At 42.9% G+C, this 14,936-nt stretch overlaps 1 protein-coding gene across 1 annotated transcript; it reads right to left on the bottom strand.

The window, feature by feature from the left end:
* Positions 1 to 209: 209 nt before the first annotated feature.
* Positions 210 to 14,157, bottom strand: LOC128426351 (integrin beta-3). The gene is made up of 15 exons (XM_053413190.1): positions 13,974 to 14,157; positions 13,049 to 13,134; positions 12,580 to 12,784; positions 12,230 to 12,482; positions 10,869 to 11,031; positions 10,460 to 10,621; positions 10,199 to 10,294; positions 9,303 to 9,392; positions 8,614 to 8,748; positions 7,096 to 7,540; positions 3,813 to 4,035; positions 3,631 to 3,731; positions 3,357 to 3,476; positions 1,037 to 1,203; positions 210 to 491 (listed from the first exon to the last, which is right to left on the bottom strand). The coding sequence occupies exons 1-15, from the start codon at positions 14,044 to 14,046 to the stop codon at positions 423 to 425; spliced, it is 2,388 nt and encodes a 795-aa protein (XP_053269165.1). The 5' UTR covers positions 14,047 to 14,157; the 3' UTR covers positions 210 to 422.
* Between the last annotated feature and the right edge of the window lie 779 nt (positions 14,158 to 14,936).

Genomic DNA, 14,936 nt, shown 5'->3' with positions numbered 1-14,936 from the left:
TTTGGATGCTTTAAGCAAAGCTGAAGAGGGAGATATTTGGACTAAGGTGCATATATTAAATGCACAAGATAAAAAAATATATTTCAGTCGCAGGCAAATCAAATAAAAACAACATACATGGCTGGATACAGTGACATTCTGAAAGTCTGGGTGAACCAAACCTTTATTCTGTCCTCAACAACAAAACAGTTCTTAATCAATCACACAACACAATATCTTACTTGTCAGTGTAGTATAAGTGGACGTTTATGACAAATCCCTGATAAAAATGTGTCCTCAGAATCATTTCTACATATTTACAAACACAAATAATTATTATTTATGGTCAGGTGACAGTAGAGGCCTGCACATGATTCGCTGCCTTCCCACAAAGTCCATTATTTCCTCTTCGTCCTTTATTTCTTCGTCCTTGTTCAGTAGCGTCAGTCTTTTCCTCTGTATGTGATGTTTGTGAAAGTAGAGGTGGCTCCTTTGTAGAGAGGGTTGTGTCCCTGTTTGTCAGATACACACATAGAGAATTACGTTATAGTCAGTTTAACAAACATAAAATACTCTCTTGTTGTTCAAGATTATAGAAAAGACACGTTTAAGTCCCTACTAAATTACACAATAGAAAATGTAAGGGAAAAACAGTCTAGGTTTCTCTGCCATTACTCGGTGAGTATTCTATAACTCTACAGTGATTCTTTGTGGTTTCTGGCCTGTGGTTGTGTCTGAGGCCACAAAAAGGCCCATTACCAGTAAAGGCTAATTAACGTTAGCTGATATAAACCCAGCCCTTCCGTTGGCTGCCTTTTGTTCTGCTGGGAGTAACAGCATGCCGCAGAAATAATAAAGAACATCTACAGAAAACGAGAGTGTGTGTGGCCTTGGGTGTGTGTCTGTGCGTATTTGTGTGTGTGTGAGTCCACAGAGTGATTTTTAAGGCATTTTTCATTTATTAGATATAATTTTATAATGAATTACCCTAATTTTAGTGTTATTATACAAATACACCATCCTGCAGTAGATGCCACCTCAAACTAAATTCACTCACTGTGTCCCACTTGGCACGAGCGCGCTCTTCCTCAAATTTGGCGAACTCCCGTCTGTCATGGATCGTGACCAGCAGCTTCCAGATGAGCAGAGCTGCCAGGCCAAGGAACAAGATGGCCCCCGCCACCGACAGGAGCAACACCAGAATGTCTGGACCCTTCGGGCAGTCTGGATGGAAAGAAGGAAGAGAATAAGATCGAGGAAGGAGAGACGTAGACACACAGAGGAAGATAGGGCTTATTTCATAACGCTGTTTCCTCCTAGTCTCGTATCTTTGATCGACCAATGAACTTCAGAGGATATTAATATGGCCACCTGTGACACTGGCAGCATCGAACCCAGTGTGCCCATTCTACAAGCATGACTTCCAATCTGTGAAGTGATGCAAGAGAACGACGGCAGCACAACAGGGACGAACACAAGAGAATGGGACTTTTCAAAATACCAAAGAGCGAAGAGGATGATGGGCTGAAGTGGAAAAATAGAAAGCTCACACTGCCAGGCCACAAATCTCCCATCCCTCACTGCGGTCGGGCAAAAACTCAACAGGAATCGAGCTATACCCTGGAATCTGCTACCACAAAACTATGTTGAAATTGTAAAGATAAACATTAAACACACAAATTATAAGGTAGGAATAAAGTATGATAAAATTAAATAATCACTCTTTGTTTTCACTGTCATGTTTCCAATCAGTAGTCGTTTTGGAAAACTTAATCCACGACAGACTATTTGATGTTTCTGTACAAACCTTTGAGGAGTAATTCTTTATTTTAAATCTGCAGATGATGATTTAGTTGTTTCTAAGTTTGGGAGTTTCAGCAGAAGTTACGTCAGTCATTACTCATTGTCAATCCCGAATTTGGATGGATAAATGGATGGATTCCCTAAAAACTTACTTTGTTATTAGGCATCTTACAATGAGGAACTGGATCAGTTATTGTTTTTTATTATTTATTTCACCTGCAAGGTCGTAGGTAACGCGATTTTCTGTTTGTTTGTTTTCTGTGTTGTTCGTACTGGTTTGAAGTCACAGTGTGAGTGTGTGCTTGCATGTACATACATATGTGTACAGCAGCAGTTAGGTAACCTATGGGGGGAACCAGGGGGAACTTTAACAGGCAACATCAAAGCTCTGCTGCTCTTCCTCTCTACTCATTCCTACATTCTTATATTTCCTGCTTTTCAACGGAGCCTTTTGATCCTTATCATAATGACGTATATACGAATGATGAAGCTGGTTCAGGCAACATTACCAGACATATGCTGAGTCAACTTACGGGAGTCTCTTCTTTCTCCTGCACAACACAGCTTCATGTTTCTGTCTTTCTCTTACCGAGTTCCCCCTCTCCCCCTCTCACGCCTTCCTCCTGAGGATGTGTGGAGTCAGCGGGCTGCTGGAGGAGAGGTGGGCCACTGTTTACGACCCTCCTCGACACGGCGGGGTGCACCGGGTTCAAGGCAAATTTCTTGGTGCGCTTCTCTGCAACCCAGTTGTGTCTTAATTAAACACACACCTTCATTAAAAAGGCAGGCCCCGGGACAGACTTTCTCTGCGGGCACTGGTGGTCATTAAAGGGCTGTTACACCCCCCCCCCCCCCACCCCCCACCCCACGCTCTCTATCTGGACACTTAATGAGCAGATGAAGGGCGTGCAGCAGGGGAATGACAACTTGAACATAGGGATTTCACAGGGTGAGGATGTTTGGTATTACTAATATAGTTTTTTTTTCTATGTATTTGTGGATTTCATTGAACTGGATTTGTCATCAAAGCTTCCTTCAGTTATATAATTATGATTATTTGCAGCATATACAAGTTTCTGTACTCAAAGCAGTATGGATATATTTAACTGGGCCATTGGGGGCAGTAGAACAACCTGTAAACAAAACTGGAAATACTCCAACAGTGATTCCTCTTTCAAGTCTTTATTTTATATTAATACACCAGTTCTTTAGAGGGAATAAAAGGCTCCATAGCTACTAAACGCTTCACTATGACCAACACCTATAAAATATAGTCCTTGTTTGCTTGCGGTTTGATGCTCAGCCGGCAGTGCACAGCCATTTTATCAGAACTTTTTTACTGGAATAAGCAAATCAGTAAAGTAAAACAGTAAAACCGTGCCCAAAACAGTAAAACTGTCGGTTGTAAAACCAGAACAATGAGGCGAAAGACCATTAAATGCTCTGGAGAGCAGATTGCAGCGTAAGCAGGCGACATTTAATCCTTTTATTTTAATCTGAATTATTGATTCGAGCAGCTTTAAATGTTAGGCTTTTTCAGTCAGATATCCAGGAAGCATGGATCTTTGTTTTACCTGGCTCTTTGACGACGAACAAGATGGACTTGCCACTGGAGTCTTCGTAGTACTGGAAACGCTCCACGCAGTCGTCCTCGTCTTTGTACGTGCAGTTCACGGCGTTCGTATCATGGAGCACTGCAAGAAAAATCCAATTGTTTAATGAACACTTTCTTAAGATGGAAGCAACATATTTTTGTTTTATTTTGAAATTCCAGGGGGCAACTTTTATAAACTTGATATAATCACTGATTTCAACTATTTAACTTCTTTATGGTTTTAAACATCTCACGTAGTTCATCCACAAGCACAATCTCATCCTTGCAGATTCGAGAGCAGGTGTTGTCCTCAAACAGGCGGCCCCTCTTGAAGTGCTTACATTCCACACACTCCCTTCAGGAAGAGAAACTCCATCAGTTTAGTTGAAGCAGCAGTTTCTAGAAGCATAAATATGAAATCTGTAAGCGGACTCACTTCTTCATGGTACAGGCGTCAGGGCAGGTGGGGCACTTGTCACACGTGGCCCCATATGCACCGGGCTGGGTGCACTCGCAGGCCCCGCACACACACTGGCCCCTGCCGCTGCACAGCAGACCCAGGCTGGACATGCAGGTGTCGGTGCGTCTGGAGCAATTACAGTTTTCACCCTGCCAGTCCGGTGCACACTGACAGAAGCCACAGTTACAGACCCCATGGCCTGGGAGGGACAGAGAAAGAAACATACAAATGAAATACGCAAAAACTGAAAATACTGCCTCGTGGTTGCATCTTTGCAGCTTCAGTCTAAATACATTTAGACTGAAGCTGCAAAGATGCAGAAGTTGTGCCAAATTGAATGTATTCTCTGGAGGCGTTCTTAAGATAACGCGTTCATGAGGCCATATCGTTTTTTTTGAGGTAACAGCAACATTTAGCTTTGACCTTTAACCATCAAAATGACTTTAGATCCCCCTCATTCATCCGGAGATGTTCGTCATCTTCACTGACTTAACTTCACCTCAACTTAAACCAAAGTTCTGCATCATTGGCACAGCATGAGTATGTGGTTATGAACCCACCAAAATGTGGTGGATTTGAAGACATGAACATCCTCTGACAAAGCCACATCAACACTGTTTACTCATATAACTTCCATTTCCTCAGATGTACGGGTGGTACATGGCAAAAGAGGAATCGAGCAACCAATTAAAAGCAAGGACAGTTTATAAATCTGGGTGAAAATGAGGGTGTGACATGATTGGGAAAGAGTGAGGGAGACAACAGTAGTGTTTAGTGGTTGACATGATTGTTGTGTAACACTCAGTCTGTTCAAACTGTTCATTAAAGCTAGTTAGTTCCTCAACGCTCAGCCTGACGTGACAGACTGATGCAGCGACACGTGAACCTCTGCCAAGGAGCTTATGTTTTCAACCCTGTCCAGTGGTTTGTTTGTTTGTTTGTTTGTTAGCAAGATTTTAGCTCTAGATTTTGCCCTTCCTGGGCGGTCCAGAGGCCTTCCGATTTCCAGATGGGATATGTAGTTCCTCCAGCGAGTTCTGGGTCGACCCTGGGGTGACTGGTAAACCTCCAAAGGAAGGCGCCTAGGAGGGATCCTAACTAGATGCTCTAACAAGTTCATCTGTCCCCTTTCAACATGAAAGAGCAGTGGCTCCACTCCGAGCTCCCTCCGGATGTCTGAACTCCTCACCCTTTCTCTAAGGCTGGGCCCAGCCACCTGACAGAACACATACTGCCAGTATTCACAACCTTGTTCTTTCCGTCATGAGCTATACAAAGCTGTCCTAGTTTATATTTATTTGAGGGTTCCACTCTATCTTCAACAATTTCTACTGTTCATATTTAAAAATCATGTAAAGCCGCTAGAACTACGGAGCACCATGTTTTCATTGAACACTAACAACGTGTTTACATCCTTTACATATGTTTCAAATGTTTTCAGTGGCTTCGACCACCAACACGGGAAAAGCAGAAGTGATCCTGCATCTGTTGCAAGACACAAAACCCATATCATTGTGTGCCTGCGGTGTCTGGAGGGCTCTTATTTCCAGCTGCATGACTCAGTGCATGTGTGAGTAAATCTGTGCGCTTTGGTTTGTTGTCGTTACATGAATTTGTATGTGCGTGTGCCAATACGCAGAGTGACACTGCAGAACCCATTGTGGCCTATCGCTGCCCAGATAAACAATGACAGGAAGCTGCTCCAAAGAGTCTGGCAGGATAAAAGATGACCCACAAACAAACCGTCATTACCACATGACCACAGGACCCGCTGGCTTTTAATTAGACCGCTATGTGGAGAAGAATGGTCCTCGCACAGAATCAGGTATTTCAAGACAGCAAATCCATGTTTCACATAGGGAACATTTCCAGGACTCTCCCACGAGCCCCTTTCCTGCCCAAACATGGGTTTATTTTTAGCCTTATTACACCACATCAGCCAATGACTAAGCAGAGAGGTATTTTCATGTTAATCTATGGCCTTTGGGGAATAGAGCAAAACATTTTTTCTGTGAGATCAGCGGGGTGGGGGTAAGACATGTATGTGATGGAGCATGTGGAAGTCAGCGCCAAAACTTGCAATTAGGTAATTAGCAATGGTCAAGTAAAATATCCTCAGTTCATTCGCATTGATTTGTTTGCTTGTTTTTAATTACTGTTATGTTTTCCTCAACAATAACACGTGTAACAGAGGAGGAGGGAGTGTGAGGATGTTTGTTAAAGCTCCAAACTTTTACCAAACACAAACTCAGGGCCGCTGTTTAAAGGTTTCAACCGCACCGGAGAAACTTTTCAGAAAAGTGAGAGTCCCCTCGGGCTGGAGAAAGCTACTGTCTGAATCTAGAAAGTTTTCTTTGTGCTCGAATCCTGTTGAAGTCCGGGGGTGTAGAATCTTGGCTCGGATGACAAAAACATAGAACCTGAGCTCAGGCGCACACACACACACACGCACACAGAGTCACGTCGCCATGACTTAAGAGGACACACATTCACTTACATACATTTTCTGGAGAGTTACTCTAACATTACCTGTCAATACTACTTGCATTTTACCCAAACCTTAACCTAACCATAACCTAAACTTATCATGACTATACCAAACCTAAACCAAAGCTCATCCTAACTTTAAAACCTCTCTTCTTCATCTTCACCTTGAAAGTTAATGATGTACTTTATGAAGATCTGCCCCTAATGTGTTAACAGATTTAGGTCCCGTTTAGGCACACACAAATGCACACACACATGCACGTACACACACACTGCAGGTCACACCATTCTGCTTATTGTGAATGGAGCCCATGTCCCGGGCAGAAGGGAGCTTTGTTATTCTCTGTAATTCTTCCCAGATGAGGTGGGTGGCGAGTCAGTGCGGTGAAGGGGACTCCCAAACCCGGCTGCCGTGTACAAATAATGTAAAAGGAAAAGTTTCATATTTGTGGAATATACTTTTCTTGTCCAGAGTTAGATGAGATGATATATAACTGTTCAATATGAAGCTGCTGCTTTGTTTAGACTGGTAACAGTGGGAAATAGCTAGACCTGGAGATTTATTATCGCTGTCCTATGATACACTGCTGGCACCACAGGCATGTTTGACTTGTGTCTGAGAGTTATATTAATCTCCTGATCAAACTTTTAAAAAGCCATATCAATCTTATTTGATCTCATTAAAGCTCCAATGATCAATGGATTAGTTGAATCCAATGAAAACAAGACACTTTTCACTATTTCCTGCCATTTTAAATAAACTTCATCTTACCTGAGCACAGTTCCCCCTTGTAGCGCAGGCAGTTGAAGTCGTCACACTCGCACAACTTGCCCCACACTTTCCCAAAGTCACTGCTGTGGCACACGCACTGGCCGCACACGCAGTCTCCACGGCCGCTGCAAATGGCCGAGTGGGGCCCCCCAGTGCCCGAGGGGCCACTGCAGCCGTCCTGCTCCGTGGGACTGTAGTCGCCCTCCGCACACTCGCAGTGCGGCCCCAGGCGCCCCGGGTGGCACAGACAGATGCCGCACTCGTAGGTGCCGTTACCCTGGTGGCATTTGGGGCTGTCGAGCTGGGCCTTGGCCTGGCACTTGCAGTCGCACTCGAAGGACACGGTGATGGACAGGGAGTCCTTGAAGCCCACGGGTTTGATGATGAAGGTTTTCTTCTTCTGTTTGGGGCAACCGCGAGCTCTGGCCTCCACACTGAAAGAGACCTGGGCGACAGGGGGAATCAAGGTTGTACTATGTCAACTGTATGTGGATAAAAAGATCTGAAAATCCGAACCATGGTAACTTTTAAAACTTCTGTATCTCCCTGGTGTGGATTAACTACCATGTAAAGGCACTGTAATGGTGCGTTTTATGTTAATTTAAAAGCCGCTCTAGTTCTCGGTTTTATCTAATCACTGTTGGCTGATACAGCACATACTTATAACATAGAGATTGCCTCCATATGTATTTAGTCAAAGTAATTGTTCGTTCAACATTGCATCCAAATCTGGACGTCCAAAAGTGGGCAGTTACCACATCTGTTGAAACGACCATATATGGAAGAAACAAGAGGAGCTGAAGCAGAGAGAGAGAAAGAAAGAAAGAGAGAAATGTGCGGAGGCCAAAAAATGTCACCTGGAGTGAGGAGAGAACAAGGAAAGGAGCCAAAGAGGCTGTGATAGAGAAAAAATGCAAAACAGGGACTGAGAAAGAGCCCTCACAGCAATTTACTCTAAATGGAGCTGGCAGGAGAAGTGTGGAAAGACAATGAAAACATGGACTGAGAAGAACAAGTTCAGAGACGGTGCTGATCCACTTCTTTCCATCATCTGAAGAAACGGAACATGTAGATAGCAGAAAGAAGGGAAATGGAAAGAGACCGAAAAGAGAAGGAAAAATAGCACATGGAAGTTGTTATTTTAAGAATGAAGACGTGGTGACGGCCTCTAGTCCTCAGAGACCGATAGTGAGAAAATTGGCCTGAGAGCTGAGAGTATTGTATACAAGCCATCTTATTTGAGTTTTAGTCCTTGTTTGTCCTATTTTTTATATTTAATGATCTTCTAATAGGAAGCTGACTTAATGTCTTCTAAAGAAACCACAGTAACTGGAAGAATATATCAAATTAGTTTCATATCATCAGAAAAATCTCTTCAGGGCTGAATGTTAAACATATTTTGCTGAAAATTGTCCATAGACAAGTATAAGTCATTTTAAGAAGTTTAAATTGAGTAGATTATTAGATAAGTGTATACATTTTCCGAATCCCAGAAGAAGTAAGTGGAGCTCAGCTGACCGTGTCTCCTATCTTGAGCCCAGAGCAGGACTTGAGGCCCGGGATGACCTCCCCGTTCAGACAGGTGGCGTTGAAGGACAGAGACAGCTCCTCCGGGACGTCTTGGAGCTCCAGCTCCACCTTGGAACGGATTTTCTGCCAACATCAAAAAAACAAAAACAACACATGCACATAGAAAGGTGAGTGACCTATTTTAAACTCTATCTTCATTGCAAAAATAATTTATTCCAACTGGTAAATTATAATAATTATATTGCAGTTGTTATAATAATTTCCCTCTTCCCATGTCTGCATGCTGCACTGTAATTAAATAATTTCCTTCTCCAATTACACGCAGACTCATTCTTACACAGTGTTTACTTGGATGTACAAACACAAGTGCACATATTAACACACACGACTGTGCATACACCTTTAAAAGCAACAAGGTAACAGGCAGGACGCACAATAAAATACTTTTTTAGCTCATTCGTCTGATCTCTGCAGAGTAAACTTGAGTAACATGAAAAATGAAGTGCAGCCAGCAATCTCCTGCATATGGTCAGCCTCACTGTTCGGCCAACTTTGGCTTTACGGCGTCTGTGACTCAGACAGGGTGTGTGTTAACAAGCACATGTCATCTCCTCAAACACTGTCTAGCCTTGGTGTGTGTGTGTGTGTGTGTGTGTGTGTGTGTGTGTGTAACTCACAGCGTAGGCCTTCAGTATGAGCTGAATCACGTTGCCTGAGTCGTTGGACAGAGTTCCTACTGTGGTGCCTGGAATCAGCTCGCTGTAGTTCTACAAGACAGAGACAGACGTCCATAACAGTCAGAGAAATCATTTATGAACCATTAACAGCCACACCTTACAAATATATATAAAATATTCAACTTATTCCTGCAATAAATTGTAAAAGCATGTGACAATATAATAAAACGTACCTTCAAATGGGTCAAAAACCTGTTCATAGTGACTAAATATACTCAATCAATATTTATCCACAATTTCTGCTTAAAAATGTAAACATATAGCCATCATTACATTATCCAGTATGCTATAACAATATATTACATAGATTTAGAGTTTTTTCCCCTCTATTTTCTTTGTTACCGAGGTAAATGTGAAAGTAAATTACAGGAAAAGCAGCTCAAGTCAAACTACAGATTCTCGTAACTGAACTAAAAGTTGTCAGAGCTAAACAAAACCTTCACAGTTCTCACAACCTCGTGAAGCTACAGAAGTGTGACACACCCTGCTCACACTGGTCTGTTTAAAAAAATGAAAAGTATATATTTCATATTCGTTTTTTTGGTTGCAATGGTGAAAGTTTTTGGAAAATCTGGGTTCATATCTTGCTGCGTATGAACAGTGATTCATTTTTGAATTTCCATTCTTCCAACGCAGGATCCAAGAATCGCATTGTAAAACCAGTGAGGTTTGGAGGACTGCAGCTGAAACGCTGCTGACTACACACTGGGACTTGTCATCTTTCCCTTTAAAACATTAGTATGTGACTTTCTACTTTTCACAATGGGTCGCTGCACAGCCAGCATGTTGTGTATGAGGGGCTGAATGTGCACAGTGTGAAGTGCAGCGGTCCTGACCTGGTACAGAGGAACCACAGGGTTGGTGACAGCGAAGATGAGGTTAATGTTGTTCTCCGACATCTTTTCTGTGATCAGTGCAAGAGATGGATAATCCTGTGGGGCCAAACGAGGCAGCGTGGTTAGCACATAAACACTGAAATGTTCCTATTCGTGCTTCTGCAGAGCTGCATACAAAGACTTCCATTGTCTCGGCTTCACTCTCACATCCTCCCTGTCTGCAATATGTGCACCAAACACACACTTACAGTATACACTAACCATGGTGGTTGACATGCTGTAAATATTGTCAGAGTTGAGGTGGCACTGCCCGTCGTTGGGCCGCACGATTCCTGCCATGCGACCGTCCAGCGCCACGTGAGTCTTCGCATCCGAGGTGAAGATCAGGAGGTGGGAAGCGTCGGGACGCCAGCCGATCTGCTCCTGGTTCCCATCAAAACCACAAAAGAGAGAAGAAGAACTGAAATGTTATATATCATTTTTAATTTGCACTTTGCCAGACGCTCATCTGAAACAAGCAAAGCGCTCGCTGATTCGTTTCATCATTGTTTTTAATCTAGTTTTTGGAATTCCTGAAATGTTTATTTGTACAAATGCGTGCCAGAGGAGAAAAAGGTTAGTAAACCAGATTCTTGGTTTTGTGTGTGTGTGTGAGCACTTGACTCTCCACCTCGCACACCGCAGCCTGGATGATGGCATCAAAGCCTCCCTCCGGGGCATCTCGGTTCCTGGACACCATCTGCTTCTTCACTTCCTCTGTGAAGCGTCCCACTTCTTCCGTCAGGGACAGAACGTGTTTGTAGCCGAACTGGGGCAGACAGGTGGTGTTGATGCTGTCAATCAAACAGAGATCGGTCACTTGTGCATCTGTTGAGTCTGAATGTACGAAAAACTTAGAGGACAATTTTTGGTAACGTTTTATCAGAGTGACCTTCTGAGGTTGTAAATAATCATCTGTAAAATGGAAAATAATCAAAGACAGCATAATAGCTTCATAATATAAACAAGTTCAGTTATAGGTTATTTTCTAGTATTGTTTAGTAGCTTTATTGAATATTGGTTTCAATGAGTCACACTTCCTGTTATGGAATTTGGGGAAGACTGTGGTTGAATTGTCTCCTTAACTTGCTGACATCACCCGGAAGTGGCAGCCAAGATAAGAGCTCATCAAATTCTTTGAAGAAAAAGGTGCTTCACTGCTTCCTTTCTTATCTGCTTCACCTAAGAAGACACTGGAGCATCCTTTATGAAAGGAAAGGAGACAATACCCTCCCATAATTCCTTTGAGGCAGCAACATTTATTGACCCACATCAATAACGTTCATCATTCGGTCTAGTCAAAGGTCAGTCGGTGCCTAAGTCCATGTGAATCCTCATTCACTTCCCTGACCTCCAGATATTTTCTATCGCCTGAAACCTTCTTTCTATCTGTATTTCTACCAAATCCAAATTCTGCACTTGTCTTATCGTTTATCCAAACATTCCCAGAGGCTGGATATCTGCAGACTGTGTGTAAGCGGGGGAGTAAATGGGGGAGTAAATGACTCGAGGGGGGTTGTGGCAGTTTGCTCAGGGACACTAGTGTTTCCCCGCAGAGGGTACGATTACCTGCGGCTGATTCGTAGCAGCTGACCAAGCACCAGGGAGCCACTTTAAGCCTTTAACAGGTGCTGTGTTCGCTGAGCAACGCTGTGTTTAAAGGTGTCCTCACTAAAGTGATCTCATCTGCATAATGACGCTACTTTCCACACGCAGACATAAACAGCTTCTCAAATCAACACCAGTATGCAAACAACACTGCAGCTACCAAAATAAACTTTCCATTACAAAGACATCTGGGTGTAGATTCCTGTGAAACGACGAGGAACAGGTAAATTAGGCTAATTTGGTGCTGAAGTCATAGTTTGGCATTTTAGGAAATTACTTTATTTCACATATTTTTATCTGTATCGTTTTCCTCTGTACTGTTCAAGTAAGTCGCATGACACACCGTTGATGATGGCCCCAATACCACCTGGTATTTATTTTTACCTGTAGCAGGGGTTGTTCACGGCCTCTTTGGGGGAGATGTACATGTACGGCGAGAGCGGCTTGTCCACAAAAGCCCCAAAGCCCATGCGCAGGTTGCTGGTGGTGCGGTTCATGGCCTCGGCCAGGCCTTTGCCCAGCGTCCTCAGGCGGAAGAGGTCATCATTCATGGAGTAGGAGAGGTCCATGAGGTAGTAAAGGTCCACGGGGTAATCCTCCACCTGACGCACCTTCACCGTGAAGCGCTTTGCATCATCTGGGGAAACATGGGGGAGAAACATCTACATTTCTAGCTTCACTTGATGTTCACTGGATTTATTTTCCATCCCTCATAACCAAACTGAGGAGCCGACCTGGCCTGAGCGTGATGTGGAGTTTCTGGGGCTTGATCTGAGTGACATCTTGTGTGGCCCCCGCTGCCTTGTTGCTGAGGGGCCGGTCCTCGATCACTTGCATTTTGCTGATTGGAGACTCCACAGATGAGGCAGCGCAGCCCGCCGCCACCAGATTACTCTTCAGGTCACAGCGGGAAGAACTGGCAATTCCCTGACCAAAGTCCTGACAGACAAATGCAGACCGTCAAAGAAAGACAGTCACTGTGTCTTAGGGGATATAAATCAGATTTAAGCCCAAACACAAGCCAATGGATTATTGGGTACATTGTCCCATTCAACCTATTTCATGTTCTCAGTAAAAGAATAAAGATAAAACATCTGCACACATTCATCTCAAGCAGATTAGGAGGCTGATGGGGAGATCTGTACCGCCCTGCACCAGCAGAAAGCTAATTGCCTCAATGAAGTGAGTGGAAAAGAAACCCACCTCCTGGACGCACCATGCACAGCTGGGGTGCACAGCCAAACATTGTTTGCATGTGCTGGCTCCTCGGGAGGTGCAGACGTTGGAGGCTGGAACCAAAAGAGAAATCATTTCCCCCAAATTGTTCATGTTTACCACAAATGAAGAGAAACACTTTCACCAGATTCTGAATTATCTTGTACTGTGACTGTTTAAATTAAATCCATAATACAATGACTTGGTTTCCTTTGAAGTAGATGAAGTAGCCATTCATTCAGAGGGAATGCTGTACTTTTCTCCTTTTTTTTACTTTTGGTTAGTTACATGTCAGATGAACATTTATCAAGTTAAATAATCCAACTAGACAAGTACTTTTATCCTTCACTACATTTAGCTGCAAATTATTCTCTACTTTGACTCATGTACAATTGTACAAGCAGTACTTTTGCATGAGTTTTTTCATACTGCTGTACTGGTACTTTTACTTGAAGAATCTGAGTATTCATCACTATGCCTATATGATGAAAAACATATACTCTGAACAACGAATGCTTGTGCTTCATCCATCAATCCTCATCGCTAACAAGCAACAAGCATATTCTGTTTAATAAGTACATTGAGAACATCACTTTTAAAGCCTGAAAACAACCAGACAGTCATAACTGAATCATGTGCCTAATTGTGTCTTTGTAGTTTTACTTAAGAACAATTTTACATGGAGTACCTTTAATTGCACTGGGCATTTTCTATACTGTACTTATAATGATCTGAGTACTTCTAGCACCCCTATGGAAAGTACTGTATTTATGGTGCAACAAGCATATTCTTTCCAGCAGGCACTTTGAGAACATCACTGTAAAGTCTGAAAACCTCCAGACATCCAGACATGCATCCTGTGTCTTACTCTTCATATATTCTTGGCTGCACCAAAAAAAAAAAAAAAACTCACCGCAAACGTCTGATATCCCAGTAAAAATCAAAAGACCCATCCAGAACAGCCCCTGCGCAGGGAGAGCTCCCATCCTGGTGCGGGCTCTGTGAGGAGAGGAGCCGGACAACGAGCTCTGCAGTGAGGAGAACGAGCAGGAGGAGGAGAAGAGGAGGAAAAAGTTTCATGTACAACTCCTAATAGAGTAAAATGTCTTAGAACCACCTCCTCCACATCCATAGCTCCCAGTATTATACTGTCAGATGCAGTGGGCGGGGACAGTGCAGCATCTACAGCCTGACATATGGGGGCTTTTATTTTGGTGAGCAAACTCTGACATTACTTTACCAGCTGCTGCAGTGTTGTTTAAACTTTTTTAGAATATATTGTTATTATGAACTCAAACACATTGTGATTAACAGAGAAAAATTTATTAGATTTAAGAATATTTGTTTGCTTTCTTTACAATTCCAATAGATTTTGCTTTATTATGAAAATTAAATGTAAAGGAAGAATAGAGTGCAATCATGAGGTTTGCTTTAGTGCACACTGCCCACTAATGGACATAACCAGTAAACACTGGTGTCACAGAAACCACATACATGCTCCAGAAGACTGAGTGATTGGCAACAACACAACAACTATAGTATATATAACACTAAATGCACACAGAAAAAAATGTAAACGAAATAAGACAACAATTAAACTAAATCGTGATTTAATGGACGATTAATAGAAAGTTTCCAATAACCATGGGACCTACGTCATTATTCTCCCATCGTACCTTGAGGCTGTACAAAAGAAGCACTTCCGGTCCCACCTGTGCAGATGCTATCGCTGTAGTGAGGACTCAGATCAGTGTGTTTCTGTATTTGTGTGTGTCGTCAAATTTATGAAGTTGTTTACTTAATGTGCTCGTGTGTTATTTTTTTTTCGATTTGCGTTTGTTTTCTTAAATTGCATTGCGTTGATCTCTCTCGGCCA

This window comes from Pleuronectes platessa, chromosome 21 (genome assembly GCF_947347685.1).
Source record: "Pleuronectes platessa chromosome 21, fPlePla1.1, whole genome shotgun sequence".
NCBI classification, from domain to species: domain Eukaryota; kingdom Metazoa; phylum Chordata; class Actinopteri; order Pleuronectiformes; family Pleuronectidae; genus Pleuronectes; species Pleuronectes platessa.
This window is presented reverse-complemented; position numbering and strand designations above follow the sequence as displayed.

What these genes read in the sequence shown, in the direction of transcription:
- LOC128426351 (XM_053413190.1), bottom strand. Translation starts at nt 14,046, where the DNA reads ATGGGAGCTCTCCCTGCGCAGGGGCTGTTCTGGATGGGTCTTTTGATT. An exon ending in CCACATCACGCTCAGGCCAG is followed by an intron (nt 12,483 to 12,579) that starts GTCGGCTCCTCA and finishes ATGTTTCCCCAG; the next exon opens with ATGATGCAAAGCGCTTCACG. An exon ending in CTGTGGTTCCTCTGTACCAG is followed by an intron (nt 9,393 to 10,198) that starts GTCAGGACCGCT and finishes TCTGTCTTGTAG; the next exon opens with AACTACAGCGAGCTGATTCC.